Source organism: Astatotilapia calliptera, chromosome 17, assembly GCF_964374335.1.
Source record: "Astatotilapia calliptera chromosome 17, fAstCal68.1, whole genome shotgun sequence".
In the NCBI taxonomy this organism is placed as follows: domain Eukaryota; kingdom Metazoa; phylum Chordata; class Actinopteri; order Cichliformes; family Cichlidae; genus Astatotilapia; species Astatotilapia calliptera.
This window is the reverse complement of record NC_137438.1, coordinates 33,610,815-33,638,146: the sequence shown is the minus strand read 5'-3', so window position 1 is coordinate 33,638,146 and position 27,332 is coordinate 33,610,815. Positions and strand designations below refer to the sequence as shown.

Genomic DNA, 27,332 nt, shown 5'->3' with positions numbered 1-27,332 from the left:
ACTTTATTTTTGGGGACACATGTTCAGGGAGGGCCTTGTTCTCCTCTCCGCCGCCAAGAGTAGCAAAGGCAGAGAAGAGTGGCTTCTCTGGCTGTGGTGGCGCAGGAATGCGGATATGATGAAAATGTTTTAGACGCAGCTTTCCTCAGTAAACTACCGCCACTGAGCGTCGAGGGCGTCGCGAGGATTATTATTCATGTTTTTTTGCACGTCAACAACATCTGGACCGAGCAGAGACCCGGTTACACTGCCAACTATACTTACGGAAAAGTTTTTGGACTCGAAGCTACTCCTTCACCCAGTTTCCTTTCTCTTCCTAACGTCTCGGGAAACGAGTTGGAGGAAGCGAGGATGGGAATAAATCACTTCTGAAGCACCGGAGTTGTCATGTTTGAAAGGTAAATTGTCCTTCGTGTCGCCTTTTGCCGTAAATAACGCTTAGAACAATTAAAGCGTTTATATATATATATATATATATATATATATATATATATATATATATACCTATAGAAAATGGTGTGTATGTGAATAAATGAACGCCATGTGAAGTTTTACAGTAAGTTTATGTTTAAAAAAAAACGACAAAAAGGGAAATTTCGACTAAGACTTTCTGGAGCGCGACGTCACTTTTCTCGCTGCGTGAATAAGTTGGCGACCTGCGCGTTTGTTTAAAACATTTTTTATTTGTGTCTTCAAGCCTGTGCTGATGATGAGGCGTTGGTTTTCACAGCATTGAAGGCTGAGGACAGGGAGAAACTACTTCTGCTGTTTTGTTTCCCCCCAAAAGACGACTGTCTCATGTCCAAGGAGACTGTCCTTCATCCGGATGGGCTGGCAGAGCCAGCGAAGGGCCCAGGGCAGGAGACAAGTCCCCTGCTGTCAGCCACACACGGTAAGAAAACACAGGATGGACCTAAAGTGAAAACCGATTGATTTAGAAACGTACAATTTCAGTTACATAAGTCAGGTGTATTTATCCTTGAGAGGGTTTGGGAGGATGAGAGAGGTGCTTTTGTAAGATCTAATTAGCTTTTTGTCAGAATATGTTGGCTCTGTACTGGTTCAGATCCACCAATCACATTTAAAATGAACCTTTTACCCACATTCAAGCCAAGCTTACCCACTTAAAACATCCAATCCAAAGGAAAAAAAAACTCCTATATAATACCAGCCTCTGGTGTACATGTTTATGGAGGTTTTTTTTTTTTCAATCCTAGCTGCCAGCATACCAGTAATGAAAGTGAGCTCTAAATATAGTGTCATACTCAGTCAGAAACTCACGCTAAAAAGCAAATCCTAAAGACAAGCCAGTGGGTGTGTGCTACAGATGATTGGCATATCAGGATTTTTCAGTCTGCTCTGGACAATCACAGACTTGCTTTCTACATTATATTCATGTGACTTTTGGTGTGCATCAGTATCTCTGCTCCAGCTTTAAGCTCGATAGTGTTTGTGGGTTTTTTTTGTTTTTTTCCCCCCCAATAAAGTCTGCAGAAACGCCCTAGTGACTATTAACAGCAACCACAGCCAATTATAGTTTTTAATTAACTTTCTAGTTGCCCCTAAGATTATCACATGTAAAATAAGCTTACCCCCCCACACCCCCTTTTCATTTTTCTTCAAACAAGCAATGAACCATTAACCATCCTATTTATACCAAGCATCATTATGGCACTGTCAGAAAATAGCAAAGTAGGACAAAGTAAGCAATCACTGGGGCTGTTGGGTTGTGAATGGATTTTTTTTTTTTTTTTGCTGGACCTTCAAAGGCACTTGGAGTTAGGACTAGATTTCCCCTCCCCGGGGACTGCGGATGTACAGAGAATAGAGCAATTTATTTCTAACTGTGATCACTAAATACTGCGATGCATCACACAGAACTGCTGCTAACGTCACCGCTGCTACCATACATTAGCCCCCCCGAGCTGAGATATGTGCCATATCTGTCTGGGCAGAGTTTCTGGCCCGCACTCATCTGTTACGCTGCCCCATCCATCACTTGCTTACAAACACAGGGTGTTCTATGGGAGTATGGGAGCAAGGCTTCTGTAAATGTGATTCTTTTTTTTAGGTTTGTTGAATCAATCTTCACCGAGCTGAAGGCTCGAGCTCCACGACGGCACTGAAAAACTTTCAGTTTTAAGGGGAAAAAATCCCCCAAAACTATGGCCTATGAGTAGGCATCTGGCTCCAAACCAGTGAATAAAGTCATTGTGGAAGGTTTATTTACCGAACAAAGCAGCAGTGTGCAGTGAGCGAAGCCTGAGCGAGCCTTGAAGTCAAGAGGCCAGAAGAAACGGGTTAGGCAGATGAGTGAAGCTGTCTCTCGTGCATTTGCGCATCTATCAGGCTGTAAGATTTTTTTTCTCTTCTTCTTCTTCTTTTTGCCAACATACTTTTTCCAATTTAGATGAATGCAGCCTTTTATGGCAGTTAAAAAGCTTGGCAGGTAGAGCACGCCCGGGAGCAAAAGGAGAGAAAATGAGATCCAGAGCTCTGGCAAGGCCTTTACCTGAACCGCCCCTCAATGTTGTGCAGTTTGCCAGTGGCCTGTTTTTTCTGGCAAAAACATGCTGAGCGGCCTCCGCACCTCTGGATCATCCAGCTGTCCCTGATATTCTGTCCTCCGTGGCCAACTCTACACTTAAAGTTTACATCTGTTTTTTTTATTTTGTTTTATTTTATTTTAAAGGAATGAACAGCTGAGTCCTTAATAGCATGAAATTAAACTAAGCGACCCCGTCTTGTCGGTCACCATGCAGCACAGTACTTAGTTTGCGCAACTCTCCATGTGGCGGGTTTTTCTTCATCAGCTCTGTTTGACGTTAAATTCTTGTGACCCTAGATGCTCGTGACAATGAATCATCAGGGAGAACATCATCTCCCAGGAAACCAGCCGCCGAAGGACCGAGTCACGTGATGGAGGAGAAGCCTAATTATTGCGAGCCTGTAAGAAGTAAGTTTTAACGACCTGGGAAAAGCTGTGGGCGGGCAGCGGGGCATCTTGCTGTTATTTTTAATGATAAACAACAATGCACCGTTTAATTGTAGAGAGTGGAAATAACAAACACGTTCTGCCTGCAACAGTCACAACGGTTCTGTTTACCATTTATTTAACATTAAAGCGGCTGTAATCTCGTCCTTTTTTCTATCATCACAACCGCTATATGGATAGTTGTTGTTATGGCAGTTGCACAGTGTGTGAGGCAGGGGTCAGTTGGCCAACTAAAATATTAGCTTCAGTGTTTCCAATTAAAGTAATGTCAAGATAGCACCAAGCTCTCTTGGTAAGCGTGGTAACATGCAGGCGCTCTTATTCTGCCATAATGACCAAGACTTGGCTCATTTCGTCATTTTTTACTTCTCCTTCCAAACCCTCAGCGCTGTGTTTTGGAAGTGGGGAAATCCTGTTTGTGGTTCTGGCACTAGCTGTCTTTACACTCTGATTGAATGTTAGCCACAGTGTTTTTTAGCCTGCACCAATCATTCACCTATTGAAGAAGACTTGTGCCAGCAGCTAGAGGCACTTTTCTGTTGAAGAAATGTTCACCAGGATTACATGAGTATATTGTTCCTCCCTGCGATCCATCATACCATTAGCAGGTGTTTTAGATTTTCAAAAGATGTCTTTTTTTCTGGATGGTTCTAATTTTTTATTTTTTTTTTCCTTTGGGGAAACTTTGTGTGCCTGTATTGTAACTCTGAGTTAATCACATTGTTTTATGCAAATGCAGTGCACGGTGAGGTTTTACAAAACAATTATTTGACATTGAACTTCTTGAGTCTAATTAAACCAAGATGCACTTTAGTTCAGCAATTTGAATTGATATTGAAATATGGATTGCAGGTCACAAAATGAAACGGGCTAAAAGCTTTGTGTGCCTTCGTGTGTGTTTCATTGTTCCTAAGAAGAGTGAGATGTGTCAACATAGGATAATAGCACCTGATTGCTTCCATCCATGTAAGTGCCTAGCAATAATAAGGATTGTTTTTTTTTTTTCTTCATTTGACACAGTTCTTGACAACAGTTCCTTTGTTTCTTGGTTGTTAACTTTTCCAGGGTGCCTTTTCCTGCCTTTTCTGGTATTAAGCTTAATGACTTGCCAGTGGCTTGTTTACTGAAGTAGCATGGAAAAGAGATAATAATAAAAAAGAAAATTCTGTCAAGAGGTCTCTCTAGCTTGGCAGGTGTGCGGAGTATTGCACTTTTAGAGGGAGGCATGCTCTGCTTTCATCTCAGCAGATAAGCCCCTGTGACAACAGTTTTGCGTTGTAATTGATGTCGCTCCCCTTAACATCCACACCGATTCTTTTTTTCTGCTACACACACACACACACACACACACACACACACACACACACACACACACACACACACACACACACACACAAACACACAGAGGCTGGTAAAGAAGTTTTCCTGTTTTTCATTTGAAAGATCAAAGCCTGATTATAGTATTTATAATACAATAAAAACACTTAGTTTGTCTAGTTTGAATAGTTTGTCTTCAACTCTGTCCTGCAATAGAATACTTTGAGAATATTCCAGAGATTTCCCAATGAAACAGGAAATTCTAAACACCTAGATGTTGCTAAAATATTGAAAAGTGACAATTATAAGTAGGAATGTTAGTTCTTGTAGAGAACCGGTCCCAAGTACTTCAATTCCTTGGAATTGTTAGTGTGCTTGTCCGTCGAGCCCACTTATTGGTTCCATTTGCACTTGCACCACAATCAGCTGATTTCAGTTTGTGTGCCAGAGGAGAAAAATAATAGCACAGTCTACAGCCTGGATATGTACATTACCTTTATTTATTTTTTATTGCACAACAGTACGAGAGCGTAACGGTAAAATGCAAACTGCATCCAGAACAGAAACAACTTCAGGTCTTTGCAAGCCCCTGCACAGACGGTATGCTAACAAGCTAGCAAAGGAAATCATACTTTCTGATAAACAGGATAATTCAATTTTCATGTTTTATGAGAGTTTATTTACTGTCTGACATTCTCTGACAAAGTTGGATGCACTTCAAAGAAGTGTCTCACAGTGGCTAACACTAATAAAAGCAGCAGCTTGGCATCAGAAAAGTTCAGGATATCCTCAACAGCTCGCCTCAGTTATCACTGTTACTAGTCAGAAATGAGCGCCATTAGATTAGTTAGACAAAGTTTTGCATCCGTTTTACAAAGTTTTACATTTGGGGTAACTCAAGTAAAACTGTAACATATCTCAAAATATTAAACTGACTTTGTCTTCTTCTTCTTCTTCTTCTAATAATGTATATTAACACAAAAAAAAAATTAATTTTGGCTATACCCTTATTCATAAGGGGCTGCCAGAGCTGGTAGCTGTGCATACTTGATTTGGCAGACTCAAGCGCTGGATGCATCTCCCAAGGAATATCTGTCTTCTTATGGGACCAAACTGGGGGTCTTTCACTGTTTAAGCGACCGGATGAACCATTCCACCATGGTTTCAGAAAGTACAATAATTTATTTTTATTTTTTTTAAAGTACAATAAAACCATAAAATCAAACATGATATATAGACATCAGTGTAGGGGATAAAATCACTTCCCAATTAATTTGTCTGATTTCTAAAAGCTTCTACAAATTGTTGAGTTTTCTAATTTCAGTAGTAACATTGAGCCTTTCAAAGAGTGGAGCTTACTGCATTATGAAGTTGAGCTATAGCTAAAAAGACATGTAAGATACCCAGGTTTGTAAATAAAGAAAATGAACTATAATCTTGGAGAACGTTTTTAAGTAGCTTTGTCTGTTTGTGGTCATCTAATAGTTGGAAAAATGATTTAGGGCTGCTTAACTTAACCTATTTATGTCATAGACTGGCAGTCTCGCTGTGGTTGTGTTTTGAGGGAACCAATCTGCTCGCTGGCAGGGGTAATTGAGAGCTCTCTTCACCACAGAAACAGGAAATCAATAAGAAATCATCTGCCCGCCTACATCTCAGTCCTGACTGTGTCCCAGGGCTGTCTGATTTTAAAGCTGTGTACAATTTGTGGATGGTGACTTATCACAACAAGAGGAAGCCCATTATATTGTTGTAATAACAGCAAAGATCCTATTTCAGTTATGATAACATTGTTTTGACAAGTGGTCTATTTAATCAGTGGGCCCCCTTAAAATGAGAAAGTAAACACAGTGGTGTTTCTGTATTTTTTAAATGTTCTCAGCAGAGCGCATTTAAAGGAAAGTGCAGTGAACACTGTTATGCCACGCGTTGTGCGAGGCGTAATAATTTACGATTGCAAACAAGATAAATTCCAGTCGCCGCTTAGATTGTAAACCATTGCGGCTTAGACAACAAAAGTACAATTCTGCCCCTCTTGTTAGACCTTTGTCAGCACACAGTTCCTCTGTGGCTCTGAAACCTGGGAGAGGAGGAAGAGTCATGTGTGGGAGACAGACATTCCTCAAGAGACTATTCTGGTTTTTCAAGCACCTGATATCTCTTGCAAACAGGGCCATGCCTCTCCAGCCCATGGAAATAAATTGCTACCACCCAGCACTAGTTTTAGGAGTTTAATCATCACATTATTCATAAGATTGTCAAATACTTTTTTTAATGCTTCTGCAGTTGATAAAGATGACCTTACCAGCATGTGAAGAACAGGTCTGTTTTTTTTTTTTTTTTTTTTTAATCTCATGGAAATTCTGTAGTGAGAAAAGAAGGTCAAATAGCATGACTTTTTTTTCTTTTTTTTTCTAAAGGAAGACATTAGTCTGGCCTTTGTGTGAATCTGTGATTTCACTCTTTAGTTGCACACTTTCAAGGTTATTACCTGTGTATCGAGTTGACCTTTTGGAAGTGGAGGTCACAAAGGGAAGCAACGGGAATTGTTTAACGTGGTCGTGTCATATACTTTCATTTGTCTTTGCAGAAAGGATTCAACAATTCAGAGTTATATATGAACTTATAAAGTTTTTAATATGAGATTTAAAGAAAAAAGGGGCGGCGAGGGCTTCCTCGAGGTGTTTTTGCTGGCCAATTGTTGAATCAACATTCTAAGATCGTGTCACTTTGTTTCATTTGTCTTCCAAAGTGCTTTAAGTACTTTAAGACTTTTTTAACCTTGTGTCAATTCTCTTTTTCAAGAATGTTTTTTTTTTTTTTTAGGTATAGGAATTGCATTGTAATTGTTGTTATGCAAGATCCATATCTTTATTGCAATCCTCGCAGCCCCGTCTGCAGAAATAATGTGTCTAAAGCATAGACCTATTATAAACTGAACTGTAATTTTCAAGTGATTACTTACCAGTGGGTCATGGAATCAAAAACTGTATAAATAGGGTGAAATGCTAGTGTAGGGGTTGATTAAAATGGTCATTGTAATTCTACCTCTGTTGTAATTATTTTCTCATTGTCTTGGTGCAGATAGATTTCATATGGGAAATTTCAAGTGTGTTAATTAGCATATTTTACCCAAAGTGCCCGAGACTATTCGCTGTTAATTTTTTATTTTTTTTTGAAGATATTCAAAATACTTGAGCCAGATGATTAGATATGCATACCTCCATTTGTGGACCGCAGTCTTTTAAGTGCACGTTAGCTGCAAGACAACATGTATGGATTTTGATTGAGGAGACTGCGTAGAATTTTTTTAAATTCAGAGTAATTTTTTTTGAAGTCATTTTAACACTTTTAGTGTACTCGTAAGAAATATAAATAGTTTTTGATTTGTTACTTTTGAGGACACATTTCAGAAGCTGAAAGTTACACTGTTATTAGCACAGGTTTTGGAGTAAGGGTCAGAGGTTTGTTTTTCCACATGTCTATAACATGTCATGGGGTTAAGAAGCAACACTGTTGTATAGAAACACACAAAAGGCCCTAAAAGAAACATACGTGTCAACCAAATCCATTACATTTTAGACTTTGTAGAAAACAATCCAACTGTGTTTTATCTATGTATATATTTTAATGCAAAGAACTGATTTGTAACACTTGCACACTCGCGTGATTGCTAGGAAAACTTTAGGATTAGTATGTTGCCCAAGGATGCCATTGACTTTCTGATTGGTAGACGACCCACTCTGTCTCTTGAGCCAATCTTTGCACTCTTACGCAATAACCTGAAAGTACTTTTATGCTATAACACAATAGTACAACGATTTTTAGGTCACTTCAGCAGATTAGTGGTTCACAAAGTGGGCTTTGGGGATCTGCAGGGTTCTGGAAGAAAATTTGCAAGAAAATATATCCTGCAGTATTAACAATATTGCATAATATCCACACCCTAAGAAAGTTTATACCTATTTAATAAGCATAATGTGAACATTACTCCCACCCTCGTTGGTTTTGGGTTAATACTGATATGACTGTAAACTCTTTGAGAACCCTTGAGATAGAGCTGGGCGATATGAGATTTTTTCATATCACGATATGTTTTTTTCATTTCAGTCGATAACGATATCTATCACGATATAAGCCAAATAACTATATTTGTAAGATTTAAATGTGCCGTTGCTCACAAGTAAAATGTGAAATAATCAGCAGCTTGTTTTGATTTAAATATTTATTTCTCATAATAAGTTCAACAGGGTAGATGTACTTAAGGAACATGAGACTTTTTCAGATAAATAAAGGCAAATATTGCAAACTACACAAAAGGCAGCCGCTAAAGCGTTTAAGTTTCAAAATAGAACAAACGAAACAGACTACTAAATTGTCAATTCCACTTAGAAACAAAATATTAATTCTAAAAATAAATCTTAGTTTGTTTTACAGAAGAACAGACAAAACTGACTAACTTTTGTCAATATCAAATAAACTGAGAACTAAAAGGAAATTCTCAATCTCTCCTTGTTGTATAGCTGAGCTTTTCAAACAGTTTTAACAGTTACTTTAGTCTGACAAAAGCCGAATGACGAATTAGCGCTTCCAGTCAGAGACTGAGGCTACGTCCACACGTACACGGGTATTTTTGAAAACTGAGATTTTCCGTTTTCGTTTTAAAAAAGAATCCCGTCCACACATAAAGGCAGAAATGAAGGAAAACGCTGCTATGAACATGCCAAAGCAGCAGGTGGCGCTAGATTCCTAACCGTGCAGAAATGTTGGCCAATCAGAAGTCTAGAAGCCTCGGTGGGAAAAAGTAAACAAAGCTGGGGCATAGAAGCAGAACCGAGTCGTATGTGTGGACGGACAGTAACTGTGTGTATATGTAAGCATTTAAACACTGCAGAGAGTAGAATTAACAGTAACAGTATTGTAGAAATTCATTTCACCGAAACAATAACGTGGCGCACAGTGTGACGCATGCACCAGTTTATTGTATTTCCAGACTTGTTTTCGGCACAATTTACAGTGCACGCTACTCTGTTTTTTTGTCAGACTTGAAATAGCCGAAATACCTTCACACTACGGAACTTCTATGGCTCTTCCGTTCGACAATCTCTCCGGCATTGGAACCATCATCTGTTTTCTCTTCGGTCACGCTCGGTTGATTTTTCTAGTCGGCACACTCATTTCCTCCATTACGCGCTGGCTGCTTCCCAAACAAACACACGTGCGGCTTGGCACTTGTGCTGTACGTAACAAGTTACGCGACGTGACGCTGCGGCTGTGATTGGTTCGGCTCTGCGCTACTTAATTTGGCTGACCTTTTTTTTTTTTTTTTTTTTTTTAAGAGGACAAGAGCGGCGAGGTCTATCGCGATAGCTTAATTTCTCTATCGAGTAAAAGTTATATCGCGATACATATCGTTATCGTTCTATCGCCCAGCTCTACCTTGAGAGCGATGTCTAAACGGTGGCAAATATTTAACGATCACCACAATAATGTCTAAAAATCTATAAATATGCTCAAAGCTTAGACTGACATTAATCTCCATCTTCTGAACAGATGCTTTACAAACACTAAGAAATGTGTGCACCTTTTCCTGTGTGACCCTCAAACTCACTAACTAAACCTGCTCTTAGTCATCGAAACTTTGAGAAAGTTTTAGTATAAAGGATTTCAAACGTAACTACTGAAAAAGAAATTCATTGTGCTACAACTGCATAGGAGCTCTGTTCTTTGGTAGTGCTGTAACACAGGAAATAAACCTGGCTTTCTGTGTTTTGTCTACCTTATTGTTTTGTTTTTTTTACCCGTTTAGCACAGATATGGCAAGGTAGCTGGACTGTTTGGACCATGTTTACCAGCTCCTTAACCAGTGCCACACATGACAGCATGAATGCATTTCAGAAGCTCCTCACACACACACACAGGGGGAGAGAAAAAAATCAGATAGCACAGGGGGGATTACTTGGCCTCTAACAGGGTTTTGGCTCCAACATTAAGGTTAAAACCCTTTTCTATTACTGAGATCTCTGCTGATGTTGCCCTTGCTAGCCCTGAACCCCTCGAGCTTCCAACTCCTTGCCCCGTTCGTGTTTGCAGGTTCAGTGCCTTTCTACGAGGTCATTGTGTCAGGCCCCCCTGATCAGTGGAGGGTGACCGGGGACCCGGCGGCTGGCTCCCGTCCAGAAGCACAGACAACCACAGCTGACACAACCCCCTTCACCCCACACTTCTCTTTCAGGCTAGAGCTAAAATCGATACAGGCGTCTCTGTGTTTTAAAAGCCACTCAGAGGCAGACGATCACCTCTGTCCCAAAGGCTGATCTCTCAGCTTAAGGCCTTGATTGGCATCCAGACGATGCGAGGCGGTGACCCACAGCTGTCCCATTAGCAGAGGGTTAATGCTGAGATTGATACTGAGCAAATAAAGGAACTAGGTGTGGGGGCATTTTGATAGACTGCCTCTCCCCTTTCTGACCCAGAGTCAGACTTCAGCTGGATTTTGGCTTTTAGGGAGTGGCAGATCCTCATCTCTGACTTCAATATTAGTGTTCGTGGATCTTCCACAAAATTTATTTGGCTCATGCAGTTGTTGCCTGTGTGTCTGCTTCATCTTTGCATGTGTGCATGCCTTCATGTGCCCGAGTGTGAGGGTGCGCATGTGCATGTCTGCGCGCCCGCCGTTGAATTTCAAACAAGCAAAGCTTCCTGTGGAACTTCTGCTGCAGTGAGGAGATTTTGAAAGGCGGTGGAATATTTGAGTCATCGATGTAACTGAAACTGAAAATAACCCCCATTCTCCTCCTTCCCTCCCTTTTCTCCCCCCCTTTTCCCGTTCCTTCCTCACTGTTGCGCCGTTTTTTTGTTTTTTCTTTTTGTTTTGAGTCGTCGACGAGGAGAGGGTGGAGCACTTTTTTTTTTCTTTTTTTTTGTCTTGGGGAGTATGAAGCCTGGCAGCTCCCTCAGGCCTCCTCTGAGTCACGTCATAATTGATCTTTCTAGAAATTGTGGTAGCTAGCCGTGTAAAGTCTAAATCCGTGCAAGATCTGCAGCTTTTTAAAGATACTGCAGTCGTGCATTTGGCTGTCTTTATAAACTCTTTCCCTCCTCGTGGATGGTAAGAAACAGATGAAGGGGAATGGAAGGCATTTGGCAAAGCTTAATGCAGGAACAGCTTCGTATAAAAGTCATCTCAGAAATGAGGAGAAGTGGAGAACAGTGCAACGTTTAGTGTCTCTCACAGCAGGCTAGTTGCAAGGCTTTGAACGCTCCTCGCTCTTCGCTGTATTAGTAATACTCAAATTAGCACCGTGCCAAATTCCACACAACAGTGGAGACCTGGGGCCTGTGTGGCTGGAGCTTTGGTGGCTGAATGCGTGTGTGACTTTCCCTTCAGCATGATTCATCGCACAGAAAGTGGCATCTCATTGGGAGTTTTAGTGATGGCGGTCAACGTATTAATCTGGGAAAATGTTCCATTTTAAAATCAAAGAAGAATTGGTGACCCGGACCCCGCCCCACCCTTCCTCGATCACCACCTCCTTCCCTTTAGAAATGCGAACACTTGCACTGAGTAGATTGATGGATTCGTGTCATCGAATCAAGCTATTGTCTTTCAAGTTGTCTTCACTCCTGTAAAATGTAATTAAGCAGAACAAGGTCGAAGGTTTTTTTTTCTTTTTTTTCTTTTTAATTCCACTTTTTCCTGGGTAGATGCAGCAGCGGTGTGGGAAATGAGGAGTGGAAATATTAAACGATGTCTTCAAGTCTCACTTCAGTAGGTTGGTGGAGTCAAATTTTTGAATGACTGTCACAGAGAATTAAAAGGCGGGTGGGGGGGGGGGGGGGCGACAGTCTTTGACTGCTGAGTAGTTATCGACTGACTGTCCTGGACTATGGTAGGAAAACAGACAGAAATGTGATGTTTCCTGTTTAAATGAGATGCTATGCAATATGATTAGCCTTGACAGGTCAAGACAGTTAATAGAGTTCTGTTGCAGACTACCCTGGCATGCTTGCAACCACACACACACTCAGAGCATGTCACTTTGGCTGAGGGGGATCCAATGTCAGAGCAGGTAATTTAGCTTTCTTCAACGGTCATCATCAGCAGCTGCGAAGCCGTCATCATCACCATTTTATCTTGGATAAATACAAAACACTTTGCGCATGTGTGTGAACTGACAGGGTTAGGATTGCTGTGTGATCGCTGCCGTGAGATCGCTGCAGTCTGTTGGAACAAGTGACATTTCTGTTAGCCCGTGTCAGGCTGCCATGCACTTTGTGTAAAGACAAGAGCGCTGACTTTGCATGGCAGCCACCTCCTCACACCGCAGGACGCTAATATTCCGATCAAAAGCTCGTTCTCGGCTGCTGGTTGACTCATTTGACACTCCTGATAAATGCCTTTATATTGATACTTTTCACACTATGATTATCATCATCATGTTTTTCTTGTTTGTTTGTTTTTTTTAATTGGACACCTGAACGATGATCCCTGAGCCACTTGTGCGTGTTCCCTCCCAGCTCGTCCTTCTAGACAATAAAGGAAGTCCTTGTCCGGTAGTTTAGAAGGTCAAACTGCAAACGAGGCTTTCAGACGCCCAAGGAAAATTTCAATCAGAGCCCTTTTGTAATAACATTCATTGTACTATTTTCCTCTCTCCGTGTGTGTCCCTCTCACTCTCTCTGCAGCGTAATTCCCCTGGTTTTGCGTCTATAAATATGGACAGGGAAGATGTATAATTTCTAATGAGAAAATATATCCCTTTGGATTGAAAGGCAGGGGCTCTTCCACACGCTGCTGTTTGTTAGGAGGAGAGATGATACCTCAGGCTGTTTTGGCAGCGAGGGGGGGTGGGGGGAGTTGGAGGAGTCTGGCTAGGTCATTGCACATTTACAAATTAGCATTTCAATCATGCAGGTACATGACCAGTCGAGCAGAAAATATACATGTTTTTCTAATACAAGCCCCCAAAAATAAACAAAACACCAGCCGTGTTAGCGGAATTGCTGTGCATCCTCCCTTTTCCTTTTTTTCTAGTCTGAGGCTACAATTACAGGTGCCTTGCCCGCTTGCGTGGCCCCTTCAAGTGTTAACTCACAAACTTGTGCCATTGTGTAATAATGGCCATTAGGAGATGGATACACAATCTGTATTCATCTTGTGGTGTTTATTTGGTGGGAATGATGTGACATTTGAATAACTGTATGATCTCTATGATGGGCATTCTAATAAGCCTGGGCAAACACCTTTCGTCTCTCTCTCCTCCCTGTTTCTCTCCGTCTCGGGGGCATTAATATTAAAAAGCACTGAGCTTTAGAAATACAGCACTGGTGTGATTGTTCAATCCGCTCCCTGCCTTACCTGTGACTCATGATGTAGTTATGTGCAAATGAGAATCTCCATACTGCCCTGTTTGACCTCTGTGTTATATTTTCATGTTCTCAACTATTTTAGAATTCTTGTGTATGGAGCTTTGTTACAGCTGACATGCATACATGCATATTCCTTCCTGGTAGCTAGGGGTGTGTGTGTGTGTGTGTGTGTGTGTGTGTGAGGGAGAGGGAGAGAGATCTCCAGTAGCCATGCTGTCTTCTGGGTGCAATTTCTAGTTGCGTCCTGTAGGACCCATTTTCTGTGACAAAAATGGAGGTGTTTATATACTCAGTTTTACATACAGATCGACCCCCTCCCACCACCACCCACCCCTAGCCTTGCACAGCTCTGGTGCAGCTCCAGCTCTCTCCAGGCACTGTGCTGCTCGGTCCCTGTGTGGCGCAGCCACTGAAGACTCGGTGACAAATGGCAATTATATTTGTGTGTTCTTCATGAATCCATCAAACACTGGCCTTTTAAAAATTCTCCCCAGATATTTGAGGCTGTCAGCTACTAGTAGCTGGGACCAAATTGGGATGCTGCTTAGACAGTCAAGAACCACTCACCCCCTAGTTTCCCCTGTGATGTGTGTGACAGCGTGTGTAGGGGAATACCATGTTTTATTCAACTACAAATGTACACTCTCAACAGTTGTTGATGTGCTAGAAATAGGGCAGTTACAAGTCCAATTTGAAGTGTGTGTGTGTGTGTGTGTGTGTGTGTGTGTGTGTGTGTGTGTGTGTGTGTGTGTGTGTGTGTGTGTGTGCTTGTATTTAAACTTTGTTTGGAGGGAAGAACTGGACATACAGCCTATTAAAGTGTGCATGTGGATCTCTTAGGACACCTTCGGATGCTTTGCTGCAATGTTGTAACAAATGCACAACTTGTACGTTCTTTTCAAACTTCATGGGATTTGTTTCCTGCTGTGTTAGCGGAGCGGTGTATTAGCGGTGAGCCTGTGTTGCTCTGTCAGGATTTATCAGCAGACTCAGCTTACATTTGTACCTTGGATGTGGAATCAAAGCGTGGGTTCAGAAACGTCACAACAGCATCGCATTACCTTGAAATGCTAAAAGCTGAATATTGTGTGAAAGAAGTTGAATGCACACTGGATGGTTTGCACTTCAATAGGGTTCACAGGAGTTGACTTGATAAACGATGGCTCTTTCCTCAGTCTGTTGTGTTGTATTGTGTGTTTACAGTGCACGCCAAGCTGAATGGTGTGTAGGAGGTAGTAGATAATATGCTTTAGAGTTTACTTTTGCTGTAAGTCACACGCACTGAAAGTTTCTGATTCCAGAGTAGCACAAATTCAAACGTAGTGTATTTCTGCGTTTCCTCATTATCTCTTCATTTGTCTCATGTGACTGTACAAGTCTGTCACTGCCATCTCTGACAGTACCACCATTATTATGATCAATGATTATGAATATTGCTCCATCGCGTCCATTAATCTCGGCCACCGCGTTCATCAGGATAAAAATAACGACTGCAACTGTGCAAAGACTATTCAGGAACCTGCCACTGAAGAGCACAACCCCCTCAGACTAAATGTTATATTTCTCCACAGTGTGTCAGAAACCCAAATCGCCTCTAATATACTTTTCTTTTTTTTCTTTTTTTCTTTTTTATATGGTGGTTTCTTAACTCATTCACTGCCAATGGCTGGCAGTGAATGAGTTAATAGCTATTTATATTTTGCCAAATTGAAAGCTTTGCTTTCTCAAAAGGAAAAGGTAATTATGCCCGCCAGTGCAGTTTGTGCGTGAATGTGTGTTTATATGTGCAAGTCCATGTGGCTACTTTGCTTAAACAAGACACATGGCAAACTCCACTGGAGTTCTCTGTTCTCTGACTACATACTCAGACAGGTAGATTACTATGAATCTGCAGTGATACAGTGGGCAAACCGGGGTTTCCCCATTAATCTAGTTGTCAGCTGTCAATAAATCTTGATGTATACGAGGAGTTAATCAGTTAGGAACAAACTGAGGCCAGTGTGAATGGTAAGGCTGTGTTTCTGATTAAGTTTCTGGAAGTGTTTTTAGATTAGATAGTGATTTTGGATTCATCAAATTTGAATGTTTGCAGTCTGGTTTGTGATGCTTGCAGATTAAAATAGTTGGTTAATGAGCTGCTTTGTGAAAGTCGGGGGGGAAAAAGCACCCAAAGAAAAAAGGTTGACTGCTGTGTGACTGTCACTTAAGCAGATTAAGATAACTGTGACATGATACTGTTTTCACAGATTATGAGTGATTCAACACTTCGCTTTCTTTGTTAGCGTAGCACTATCCACCCACGATAATACCAAAAAAAGGAGGGGGGTGGGCAGGCACTGGCGCGTAATAGGTGCAACGGGGACATCAGCATCACACATTAGCTAAATTAATAATTGCATTTTATGTATGGAAATGTATGTTAAAGAAATCTAACAGGTCTTATAATACACAGACAGACTCTGGTTTAAAGGAAAACATCTTGGTGGGAAGGTGAAGTCACCATCTTGGCCACCCAAGTGAGTACTGGTGTCTTGATGTGCTGCAGACCTGACTCGCTGTGTTTTCTAGCCTTCTTCCTGAAAAGATTTTTTTTTTAAAAAAGACACAGTGGAATAAAATACAGGATACATATATTAAAATGAGTGAAAAATGTAGCAAGTTACAGCTGTCAGGGGTAAAGCTGGAAAAAACAGCAACAAATATAGCCCCTGCTCCGAGCCTCCTTGTTAGGCTTCAGTCTCTTCCCCCCACATTGTCATGGGCAGGCTGCAAGGCTTTTGTCTTTTTGGAGAAGAAAATCCATCAACCTGGTCTTAAATCACTGCATAATGAATTCTATCGTGCGCTACCCAGTTGTCTAATTCAAATTGCATGGAATCCTGATCCCTCAAGTCTATATTTGTTTATCGAGGCAGCATGCAGAAGCCCGAATGAGGGGAAGGCGAAACCCAGAGTGTGTATTTAATTGCTTTGTTTTACATCCACATTCACGTCCGGCCTCTCCCAGGGTGATGTGTTGTTAAAAAGCGCAAAGCCCGATTCCCACACTCTCTCCGACTCTTGTTAACCGTAATTGCACTTGTTGGTGAGCTGACAGAAAGAAAATAGAGATGGAAAGAAATTACCAGAGTCACATTAAATTTTATGTTTGCATCCACTTTGGAAACTTGTTGATTTTATTTATTTATATATAGATATATTTTTGGACAGCTGTGTAACTGTTAAACAGCCCTGCATGTTAAACATCCTTAAGCAGTAGCTGAATAAGGCAGAATTCAAGTTTGGTTGTCAAGATGTTATATTTTCAATGTATATAAAGAAAGTATTACATTGAGGGGGGGGAAAGAATAAGTAGGGTTCACACAGACAAACTCAAAAAAAAAAAAAGAGAGAGATGAATAATTCACAAAATCTTGCTGCAAGTGCACATGCAAAGTGGCTCTGATGTGGAGCGAAGGTAATGTAGGAGTAGCTCCCAGTAGAGCTGAATGTGCAGGTGCTCTTCTCAGGGAAATGCCACCGCCTTTGCTCACTCGTATCCTTCCTCTTCTCTCTTATCAGACAGGTCGCTGTCTCCCGACTTTCTGCGGCTGTCACGCGTGCTCTTAGAAAGGCTCGTCGAGGCCATCTCGGAGCTTTCACAGGAGAGGAGATCATTACTATTGTAGACAGCAGCCATTTTGTATATGTACACTATCACAAGCTGTCTTTCTCTTTTTACTGTATTAATCTCTCTCGCACTGTCTAAACTCACCGAGGTACGGCTCCAACGACTGTCTCGTCTGCCTGCAGCGGGGGCTTTTGTGATCCTGTCACATATAAAGTTCGCCGCTCCTCTCTTTTTGATTCCAAGTTGAAATGTTTGCCGTGTGATCGATTTTTATCATGTTAGGGAATGGTGGCACGGTTTGCTGAGAGTGATTTAGCTTAGAATGGCGTGTCTCCATTACTGTAGTTGCTTTGTAAGAAGTGAAACTCGCAGGCTACGGTGACTTTATAAGCGAATAAAATATATGAAGTGCAAGGTGCTGAGATTGCAAGTTCTCTAACAGCAAAAATGAAGTTAGGTAAAAGGGAATTCAGAAGCATTAAAAAAAACCTGGAAAACATAAGTTATTAAAGTAAACTAATACATCTCTCTTATTTTGTAGTTTTGTTTTCTTTCTTTCATCCTCTACATTCAGCTTAAAAATACACTTAAAAAGGGACACTCTGAAAACACATCATATCTCAGTGGGGAAAAAAAATCATGCCGGGTATCTGTGCCGATATGGTCTGGGTAATGTGTTGGGAATGAAAGGATGCTTATTATAATTGTAAACCCACAGAGGGCTGAATTCAAAGACACCAAAAGCAAAGTGAAAAATGATGCAGCATGCTAGTCCATGGACTGAAACATGATGTCTCAGAGGTGTTCTTTGGATTTAGGTCAGGTGAGCGTGGGGAACCAGTCAATGGTATCTATTCCTTTATCCTCCATGAACTGCCTCCATGCCCTCACCACATGAGGTGTGGCATTGTTGTGCATCAGGAGGACCTCAAGATCCACTGCACCAGTCTGACAGTGGCTCCAAGGAATTTTTCCTTATAGCTGGTGTCAGTCAGGTGCCGTTGCCTAGCCTGTAGAGGTCCGTGCCTCCGTGGATATGCCTCCCAAGATGATCACTGACCCCCACCAAACTGGTCATGCTGAAAGATGTTACAGGCACCGTAATGTTCTCCACAGCTTCTCCAGAGCCTTTCGTGTCTCGCGTATAGGTCACCAATGCCAATTCTGGTATTCTATGGCAAATGCCAGTTGGGCTCCACAGTGCTGGGCAGTGAGCACAGGACTAAGCAATGAGCTCAAGGTCCACTAAAGGACATCGAGCTGGTGATGGATTAAAAGCCTTCTACGGCCTTGTTCAGCTCTCCTAGGGTAACCACCTGTCTCCTGGAATCTTCTCCATGCTTTTGAGACTGTGCTGGGAGACACAGCAACTTTCTGGCCATGGCACGTATTGATGTGGACTACCTGTATGGTAGTAACTTCTGTATCGCCTTATTCTGCCAGCAGTGACACTGACCAAATGCAAAACTAGTGGAAAAAACCACCAGAAAAGATGAGGAGCGAAAAATGTCAGTGGCCTCCAAACCATTCCAACTTTGTGGTTGTCCCATTGCTGCCCATCGAGTGCACCTATCAGCAGCTAAAACTGATTGACAACCCCCTCTGTTCTTAATTGACCAGATCAACTGACTTGATGCTTTGCTCTGATTAAGAAATGTTCCTTCAGTCTCTAGAGAGAGTGTATATTTGCAATTTCAAGCAGTGTGTTTTTGTTTTATATTAAAAGCCTTAGCTTGCAGATGATTTTGATGAATCAAATATACTACAACTTTCATCACCTTACACTGACCATGAAGTACTTTAATTGTACTAAATCCACACACCCAGCTCTTTACTTAAAAACAGTAGAACTAATATCTTTTCTCTTCTGACCAGCTCAACCCCAGTCTGAGTCTAAGCCAGTGCCCACGGAAACTGCTGAAGAAGACACTGCCAAGGATCAAAATGGCTTTCACCATAGCACTGCTGGCACACCCGTGCTGAGTAACGGTAACGGAATCCACCCCGGCGGATCACAGGCCACGCGGACGTGTTCCTGCGGTGCAACCATCAGCACGAACGCCACGGGCGGGTCACGTCCTGGTTCTGGGGCAGCGACTGCTACTCCAATGACAGAGCAGCCCAGAAAGCAACCATCCACGCCTGTGTCGCAGAGGATGCAGAGAAAATTGCGGTCCAGCCTGTCAGTGAACAGCGACAGCAGCCGACGCAGCAAAGGGAGTTCAACAGGGTCGCAGAAACCTCCTTTACCTGAAGGTAACGCCTCCATACTCAAGTTAGTGACACACTGCTGCACTTTTTTTAACCAATACTAACATTTCTGAAACTTTACTGCTTGTATGCTTCTTCCCCTCTTATCTTACCTTGTTATGTAGCAGGAATGGTTTAAGCTGCATGGTTCAATGAAGAACGTTATAGAGAACCCCCACCCTTAAATAAAAAAGCACACCAATCATTATACCAATTTATAAAATCACGAGTTCAGAAACAATTAAAAAGGAATTTTCTGTACTGCCCACTTCCAGGAAACTGTAAATGTCCTCTCTGACCTGGTTTAGGTTTAGACTTGTGATGGAGTATCCCCTAATCTGTAGTCTCACCATCAAACAAAATGGGCGTATTCTTCGCAGGTGCTCATGAAATAATACCTAACAAGATATTGATAATACATTCTTGCCTCCTCTCACCTTTTAATGATGGTGGTGCATGACCTCTCATATTTATCACTCCCGTCAAGCAAATGCCGTCTCATCTCGCCCCTGTGGCTTTTATTTTCTTTAACAACAAGCCAGAGAGTCCATTTGCCATGCAGGGAAGCCGTCACTTTGTCAGGTGCAATGCTGAGGTGAGTCCAGTAATGAAGGCGGCTGCCCGGTCCTTTTCCATTGTGGAGATAGGTGTGACCGTCTAACGAGGCCGGAGAGCACGGGGTGCCCATTAAGTCATAACCAGCCTCCTCCGGGCCCCTCACGGCCCCTCACACCTCTCTGGGACCTTTTTGGCTCTCCCTACATCCCGTCAGCAGCACCATGGCCCTCATTAACAGGGCCCCATCCACCCCCACCCTCGACCCTTTCTCCAGCTACTGTACTTTGTGGACTTCCATGTGTTCTATCTTTCTGTAGCTCATAGAATATCAGTGTTTAGGCTTATTTTTGTTCAAGTAGATAGGCAATTCCTGCTTTATTCATCCAACATGGCCTTTGCAGATTTACTGTTTTTATGTGAGGATTTGCTCACCCCCCCCCCCCCCCCCCAAAAAAACAAACAAACAAAAAAAAACAAACCAAGATTCATAGTGGTCAGGTAGAGATGTAAGAGCAAAGTGGTCCTTTTCATTTGTCTGTACGTGAAATATGTGCCCAGATTGATGAAGGCACTCACGCACATGCACAGCACCGTGCAGGTAAAGGTGCGATCCATCCGCCAAGAGATATTCTAGACGCATCATGTTTTCAACATCTTAATTGGTAAAGAACAAAAGCAAGAGAGTGGGCAGGGAGTTAAAAAAACAAAAAAACAAAAACAGCTGCTCAACAAGTCTCATTATGGCTTTTGTGTTGCTTATTTGCAGGCGTGAGAGCTCTCAGAATCAATATGTTCGCTCTCAACTATTTATTTCCCCCCGGAAAAGAGCCAAGCTGTTGTGTTTGAATGTTTACACGGATTAACATAATCTGTTTGCCTGTGAAATTAGCCTCCTAAACAGCCCCCCGAACACAGGAAATAAAAGGCGTAAGCTAGCAGGAACTAGCTCTGGGGATTCTGTTGCTCTCTGTGTTTCTTGGCACGCGCCGTTGGCACCGTAGCCAATCTGTGATAACAGCTTTTGAGGAGTCATTTAGCACGCTGCTTTTGTTTAGCGAGGTGGGGTGTCTCGACTCTTGTCATCGGGTTTATGTTTCTATTTTTTTGTGAACTGTGTGTAATCGGTTAACGTCTCCAAGCCGCTTCAGCCGCTTCATTTAGAGATTTCATGCCAGGGTTGTGAGCGCATTGTTAAAAACTTCCCTAAGCTATAAACTTGAAAGTGTTTGCGTGTGTTTTTGTAAGCTGTAGTCCTCTACCTTTGACTTTTTTACCCCCCTCAGTCATGCATTAATAAACAGACCTGCTTTTACGTGCATGTGGTGGACATTGACTATCCGGCCCACATCCTCTGCCTCCTTTACCCAAGTGTGCCTTCTGTGCATTCGCGTGGCCACCAAGGCTTTGTCTGATCACTCTTTCTCTCTCTCTCCGCCTCCTGACTGCCCGGCTCTCTTGCCCTCTCGCTTGCCTCTTTGTGAGTTTGAATGTTTTGCACAGCTTGCCGCTCTGAGGCCCATCCAGCTTGTTTTGTGTCATGCCGCTCCCCTTTTTTTGATGTCAGCTTTCCAGATGTCTCATACTATTTCCTCAGAGGCGCCGGGCGCTGTTTTTTTGGCCCTGCAAACTCTGGGCTTCATCTCCGCTCACTGACATTAAACAGCAACATTGTCAGTGTATGCTGCTCTTGTCTGTCTGTTGCTTGGTTTCACTCTGTCTCTGTCTGCCTCTCTGTCTCTCTCTGTTTTTCATGGAGATGTGCCTTGCGTCCAGCTCTCTTGTGTACAGTATATGACCCCCACCACTTTTCCCTTCCTCCTTGCTGGCTTCTATAAGATACAGACTAATCGCTGGTGCTGAATTATACATCCAAGTGAATAGCTGAGCTGGCTGGCCACTGCCTAATGCCTATGTACTGTGTTTGTATCGTATTCACAGTCTGCTGTTACATTCCGAATGCTGGCATGGCTATACCCTCTGGGTCCTTCAGAGTTTGTTAGGTTGAACTTTGAAGCTGTGGCCGAGCAGTGTTTATTGCTCTCACTGGCATTTTGCAGAACTCGGATGGCAGTACACTTACAGCGCATGCCAGCATAAAAAAAAAAAAAAAAAGGTCTATGAAGCAAAACCACATTCTGGCCAGTAGCAGCTTACTGCATGTCCACCCCACATGTTTAATACTGAAAGATTTATTCTCATGCATCTTCCATTACTGCCAGTGTTATGGCCTCAGATAAGGATAATAAGATGCATTCGAACTTCAGGCACCCTCACATGTACAGCCGCGCTTTCTCGTTTCATGTTCCCTTCTTTATCTTGTTTGTATCGCAGTCAGCTAGCGCTTCTGGTCAGCTCCGCAGCCCTTAGCAGTGCAAAATTAGGGGGGAGAAAAAAAACCCCTCTACTTTGATTAATCAAACATGAGCATTCAGAGGCCCTCAGCTTCCAATTCCGTCCTCCACACTCTCCTCCTTTCGCTTTCCCTCTAACCCAATCAGTAACAGCCCCTTCTGACAGCTCAAGATGGGCTGATGAAAGTTATGCAAATGAGCCCTGTTTGTAATGCTATTTTTCTGCATCCATCCACATCATGTCTTTTTAACACTCCAAAGCAGGGGCGCTGCGCTGGCCTTGGTTCAGAAAGGAGACAGCTGCAAGGAGTGTCTGCCAGGTGCACTTACAGAAGGATGTTCAGTATGGTTTAGTGAGTTGGATGCAACGACCAGAGGTTTTAGTGTGGGGAAGGTTGACCAAGGATAACATATAGGCATGGCTAAACAATCATTGATCTGTGTTCAACCTCACCTGGACAGTTTTATTTTGGATTTTCTTCTTCTTTTCTTTTTTGGAAGAAAGTAATTCCAGCTCTAATTAAAAGACAAGTTTTAGTTCATTTCAGATCAGGAAACAAGACCACCTCTCCTGTATTGTATAACTTGTTGACAACATGTTCTTCAAATGTGCGGATGAGATAATCAGATAGCAACAAAACAGACAGTAATCAAGTCGGAGCTACAATGTTGTTTTTAACCTGCTGCCTTCTTTACCCAGCTTGCTCAGTCGCATCGACTGCCTCTTAGAGCTGCTCCAGGTACAAGAGCTCCTCAGATCATTTCAAGCACTTCAGAGAATTTCAGGGATTCTAACACGACTATATGCTCAAAACTAATGACAATAACTGACGGGTTTGATCAGAGATTTGAACATTCTGGGGATACTCTGACAGAGTCTTTGGTTTGAGACACTGCCAAATATTATGTTCTGTCAATAAGTTTAAATTACCTTCACTAGATCTCTTACATACAAACAAACTGTCACTGTGAACTGTATAGTGAAACATGTAACTCATTTGGCCTTTCAAAATGACACTTATGATTCTTAATGGACACATTAGTAAGTTGAAGACTGCTGAGGCTGCTGTTGAACAGCAAGCCGAAAGTTTCCACCGGCCATGTAAAGAGTTCCTGCGAGGTGGTTAAATGTTAATCAGAGGTGCTGGCATTGGAAGCATTAATTCACCTAGTTGCCAGGCAGGGACTCTTGGACTCTTGCTAATCATCTTTGTTTGATCAGCCCAGCAGTTTGCATGATAATGCCACAATTGCTTAGCAATTCTCTTAATCAAAACTGCAGAGGAAAATTGATTTCTTTGGATGTTTTCTTTTATTTCTGTTTGCCATATGCGTATTGTGTTCCACCTGTCAGCCTGCTGAGCATGCATCACTCACTTACTCTCTATACACAGTTTTCCCCACCACAGTTGGAAATATTTATGCTTTAATTTTAGTTTTTTAGTTTTTTCCTTATCTTTGTGTGTGATTTGTGACTGATTTATTTGTCACCCCTGCTTGGACCCAGACTGCTGCGTTCACTGCATCTTGGCCTGCCTTTTCTGTGAGTTCCTGACGCTTTGCAACATGGTGGTGGCCCAGGCCTCATGCGGCGCATGCACATCAGAGGTTTGCTGCTGCTGCTGCTGCACCGACGATCTGGGCGACGACTGCAACTGCCCTTGTGACATGGACTGTGGCATAATGGATGCTTGCTGCGAGTCCTCAGATTGCCTGGAAATCTGCATGGAGTGCTGCGGCATCTGCTTCCCCACATAGACAGGCCTGTGTTGGTGTGGACCAGGGCGATAAGCAAGACCCCGAATGAAAGTATTAGAAGGAAGCTGCTGCTGCTGCTGCTACTTTAGAATTCTGCAAAGGATAGAGGAGAAAGTGTGCACGGTGGTTGGCATATGTTTTCGTGAAGGTCCTATTTTTTGTGTGCCTGACTTTTCAGTATGTGCAAACTAGCCTGGTTTGTACAGCATGCTTTGAAAGATGGATTTCAACACTGGGCTTCTCCATCTAAACCATCCAGATATATGAACTCGTCAGTTAAATCTTCAGTGTATTGTAAGTATTCCATCTGTTGCTAAAAGCAGTATAGTAGAGATTCGATTGTTACATCAGGAATGCTGTCTAATTGTATCACATCTTGCCTCTTTTTAGTCATTTTGGTGACCGACATGTTGCATTTACAAAATAACATTTATTCTGTTTTCATTTTAAATACTTTGTTTTTTTTTATTATCAGAAACTTAGGTTTGCAGTCTTTACAACACTGTAAAAACTTTATGTGATGGTTCATACATTCTTCATTGCATACTGTATTTCGGCGAGACAGACTTCTATATAGACATATCTACTGTAGTACTGTAGAACAGTTGAAACTGGTGAAATGTTTAAGGTGAATCGGGACTTCCCATTATCTGCTACTTTCTGCCACTGAAGGTAAGGGTGACATTACATTTTTATTTTAAGCATTTTGTAAATGCTGGAAACGTTTATTATTTTATACAGAGGGTCGTAATTGTCTGCAATATTTTACCAGGTGTTTTAATGGTTGGGATGGATTATTTCACTAAAAAGTGTCATCTCACACCTGATTTGGCAGTGTTTGAAGCCTTGGGTTTACTGGAAATACAGTGCAGTTACTTGCATTTTTTATATCAAGAAGCTCTTAATAATCTTCAATAAGATGTACAATGCGTTTAGCTTTTATTTCTATGAGAGTCCTCCTCTAATGTTAGCTGTCAATGAATAGGCTTAGCCGGCCTTTTATTTGATGCTATTTTGCATTCATACTGTGGAAGTATGACTTGTTGAACTGCACTCTGTTCATGAGGTCTGTGATAAGAAATTAAAAATGGTGACCCTAGTTGCCACTTAAGCCGCTTTTGGGTATCAAGCCCAGAGACTGGGGGGAAAAAAATGTTATCATGAACTGTCATTTTTTTTAGAAATTGTAAACCAAAGCAGGGTAAAAGCAGTTTCCTTCTCTCTCTCTTTTTTTTCTCATCCTTAATTCTGTGTATCTCGAGATGAGTTTGTAGTGAATCACCAGCAGAGTCATTTTCTTGTCTTGGAGATCCACTTTGATGTTGTTTAAGTGGTGATGCTTAAAGCTGGCCCTCATTAGCACTGCTTACTAAATGGTAACAAAAAAATAAAAATGGTCCCTTCCTAATGGCATCAAAGATAATGTGCTGTCATGTACGGCTCGTCTTAATGGCACACTGTTATGTGTATAAAGAGGCTGGATGGGCACCTCTTCAGTAGATAATGTGCAGAAAGTAAACCTCATTTTCATGTTTATGATTAACTCAAAGCAGGAGTTTGTTACAGGCTAAGGAGTGTCAAGAAAACACTATATAGATAATGTGAAGAATTTATCTTTAAATTTAAAAAAAAAAAGTATACAGTATGTAGTCGTCGTCTTGCACAATACTGTTATGCTTTATGTTGTGCTTTTTTCCTTGATTCTTTCCATTTCCATCTGGATACATCAGCTCATTTAATTGTCTTCCAATACCTTGAATTTCAATGAAAGTTTTTTTGTTTTTTAAATAAAACTTTACTTAAAATGATGATTGTTTTGATCTTCTTTTTCTAAAAAACACGACTTTTATGTGCGCCAGCTCTTTATCATATTCCAGTTGTGCAACATGTGACGAACAGGTCTGCCTTCATTTCACATGTTTGAGTCTTTTGTAAAGGCGTGTTTGGCACATTGTTCTGACTCACCACCCATTTCCTCATATTTTGCGTCCAAGGAGCCAGACATTCTTGTAATTAAAAAAAAAAAAAAAAATAGTGGTCCTGGGCAATAGTTTTCCAGTTTTTTAGGACATTGGTTGGTTTTTCACTCCTTTCCAGTCCAGTCCTTGGACTTGACCATTTTCAGAGGTATGTTTTTTTTGTTTGTTTTTTTTTAAGCCACTCAGCACTGACTTATGAATCATTCAAGCATAAAAAATAGACCAACTCAAGGGATGAATCAGTGGTGTGTCAACACTAAATGGAGAACTAGCCGAAGAGCTTGCCAAAAAACTAGCCAAGTTACCAATGTCTAACTGTTAAGCTAGTGTCACTTTTTTTTTTTTTTTTTTTTTTTTTTTTTTACTATTAGAAATTTTACAAAGGAAAATCCCCAGCTGTCCTCAACTGACATAGTCCACAGATAAATACCACACAATGAACACCAAACCAACTCAGCTCTGGTTTCTGCTGCAGCAGGTGTCTTAAGTAACACTTGTCCTATTGACACGCACAAACTGACTTGGGGAAATCAATTTCAGCTACAATATTGTTGCTGGTGGTGACTGTGCATGTTTCAAATGTGGTTTAAAGTTTGTTCCCTGTACTGTAATGTAACTGCAGCCAAAAACTTCCTCCAGAGGACTTTATTCCACATGGCCTTGTCTTTGCCTGTATAATCACTGGAAAGCAAAAGTGTGCTTACCAAGGAGGTTAATATTTGCGTCTTTTTCTGAGTGTAGATTCAAAGCACAATGCAATGGTTACCTGTAGATCTTGTGACTGAACACTGGGGACTTCTTTTTTAGATCAGGTGACCTTTAGATTTTACTGGTGTGGCTAGTCTTGGACAAATTGTGAATCTAAAATCAGGGCCACTTGCATGATTCATTCACATAATTTGGCAATTTTGTGTTTGTTTTTAAAGCATTTACCATATCACAGACATTCACAATCTGCTTTTTCAAGGGTTTAGAGAGCTACATTTAACTTGAACAGACTGTAGCATTTTAGAAATGAACACTTTCTAAGGAGCTCCCATTTACTGAAACCCATTTTTGAAATGGTTTCAGTTTAATTCTTTCAAATTTTGATAAACGGAACAGTGGATAACTTTTTCCATGTGACCAAATATAACACATTT

The 27,332-nt window shown here is 41.6% G+C and overlaps 1 protein-coding gene across 3 annotated transcripts in view; it reads left to right on the top strand.

The window, feature by feature from the left end:
- mdfic (MyoD family inhibitor domain containing) overlaps positions 1-26,019 on the top strand; it is a 28,183-nt gene extending 2,164 nt beyond the window's left edge. Inside the window, exons 2-6 of one of the 3 annotated variants that reach the window (XM_026147416.2) lie at positions 28-398; positions 788-892; positions 2,846-2,956; positions 19,170-19,550; positions 23,961-26,019. In XM_026147416.2, the coding sequence (XP_026003201.1) occupies positions 799-892; positions 2,846-2,956; positions 19,170-19,550; positions 23,961-24,211 (837 nt within the window). In that variant the 5' untranslated portion in view covers positions 28-398; positions 788-798 and the 3' untranslated portion in view covers positions 24,212-26,019. Of the gene's footprint in view, positions 1-27; positions 399-697; positions 893-2,845; positions 2,957-19,169; positions 19,551-23,960 lie in introns of all 3 variants that reach the window. The other 2 variants (XM_026147415.2, XM_026147413.2) reach the window with 2 other exon arrangements.
- The last annotated feature ends 1,313 nt before the right edge of the window (positions 26,020-27,332 follow it).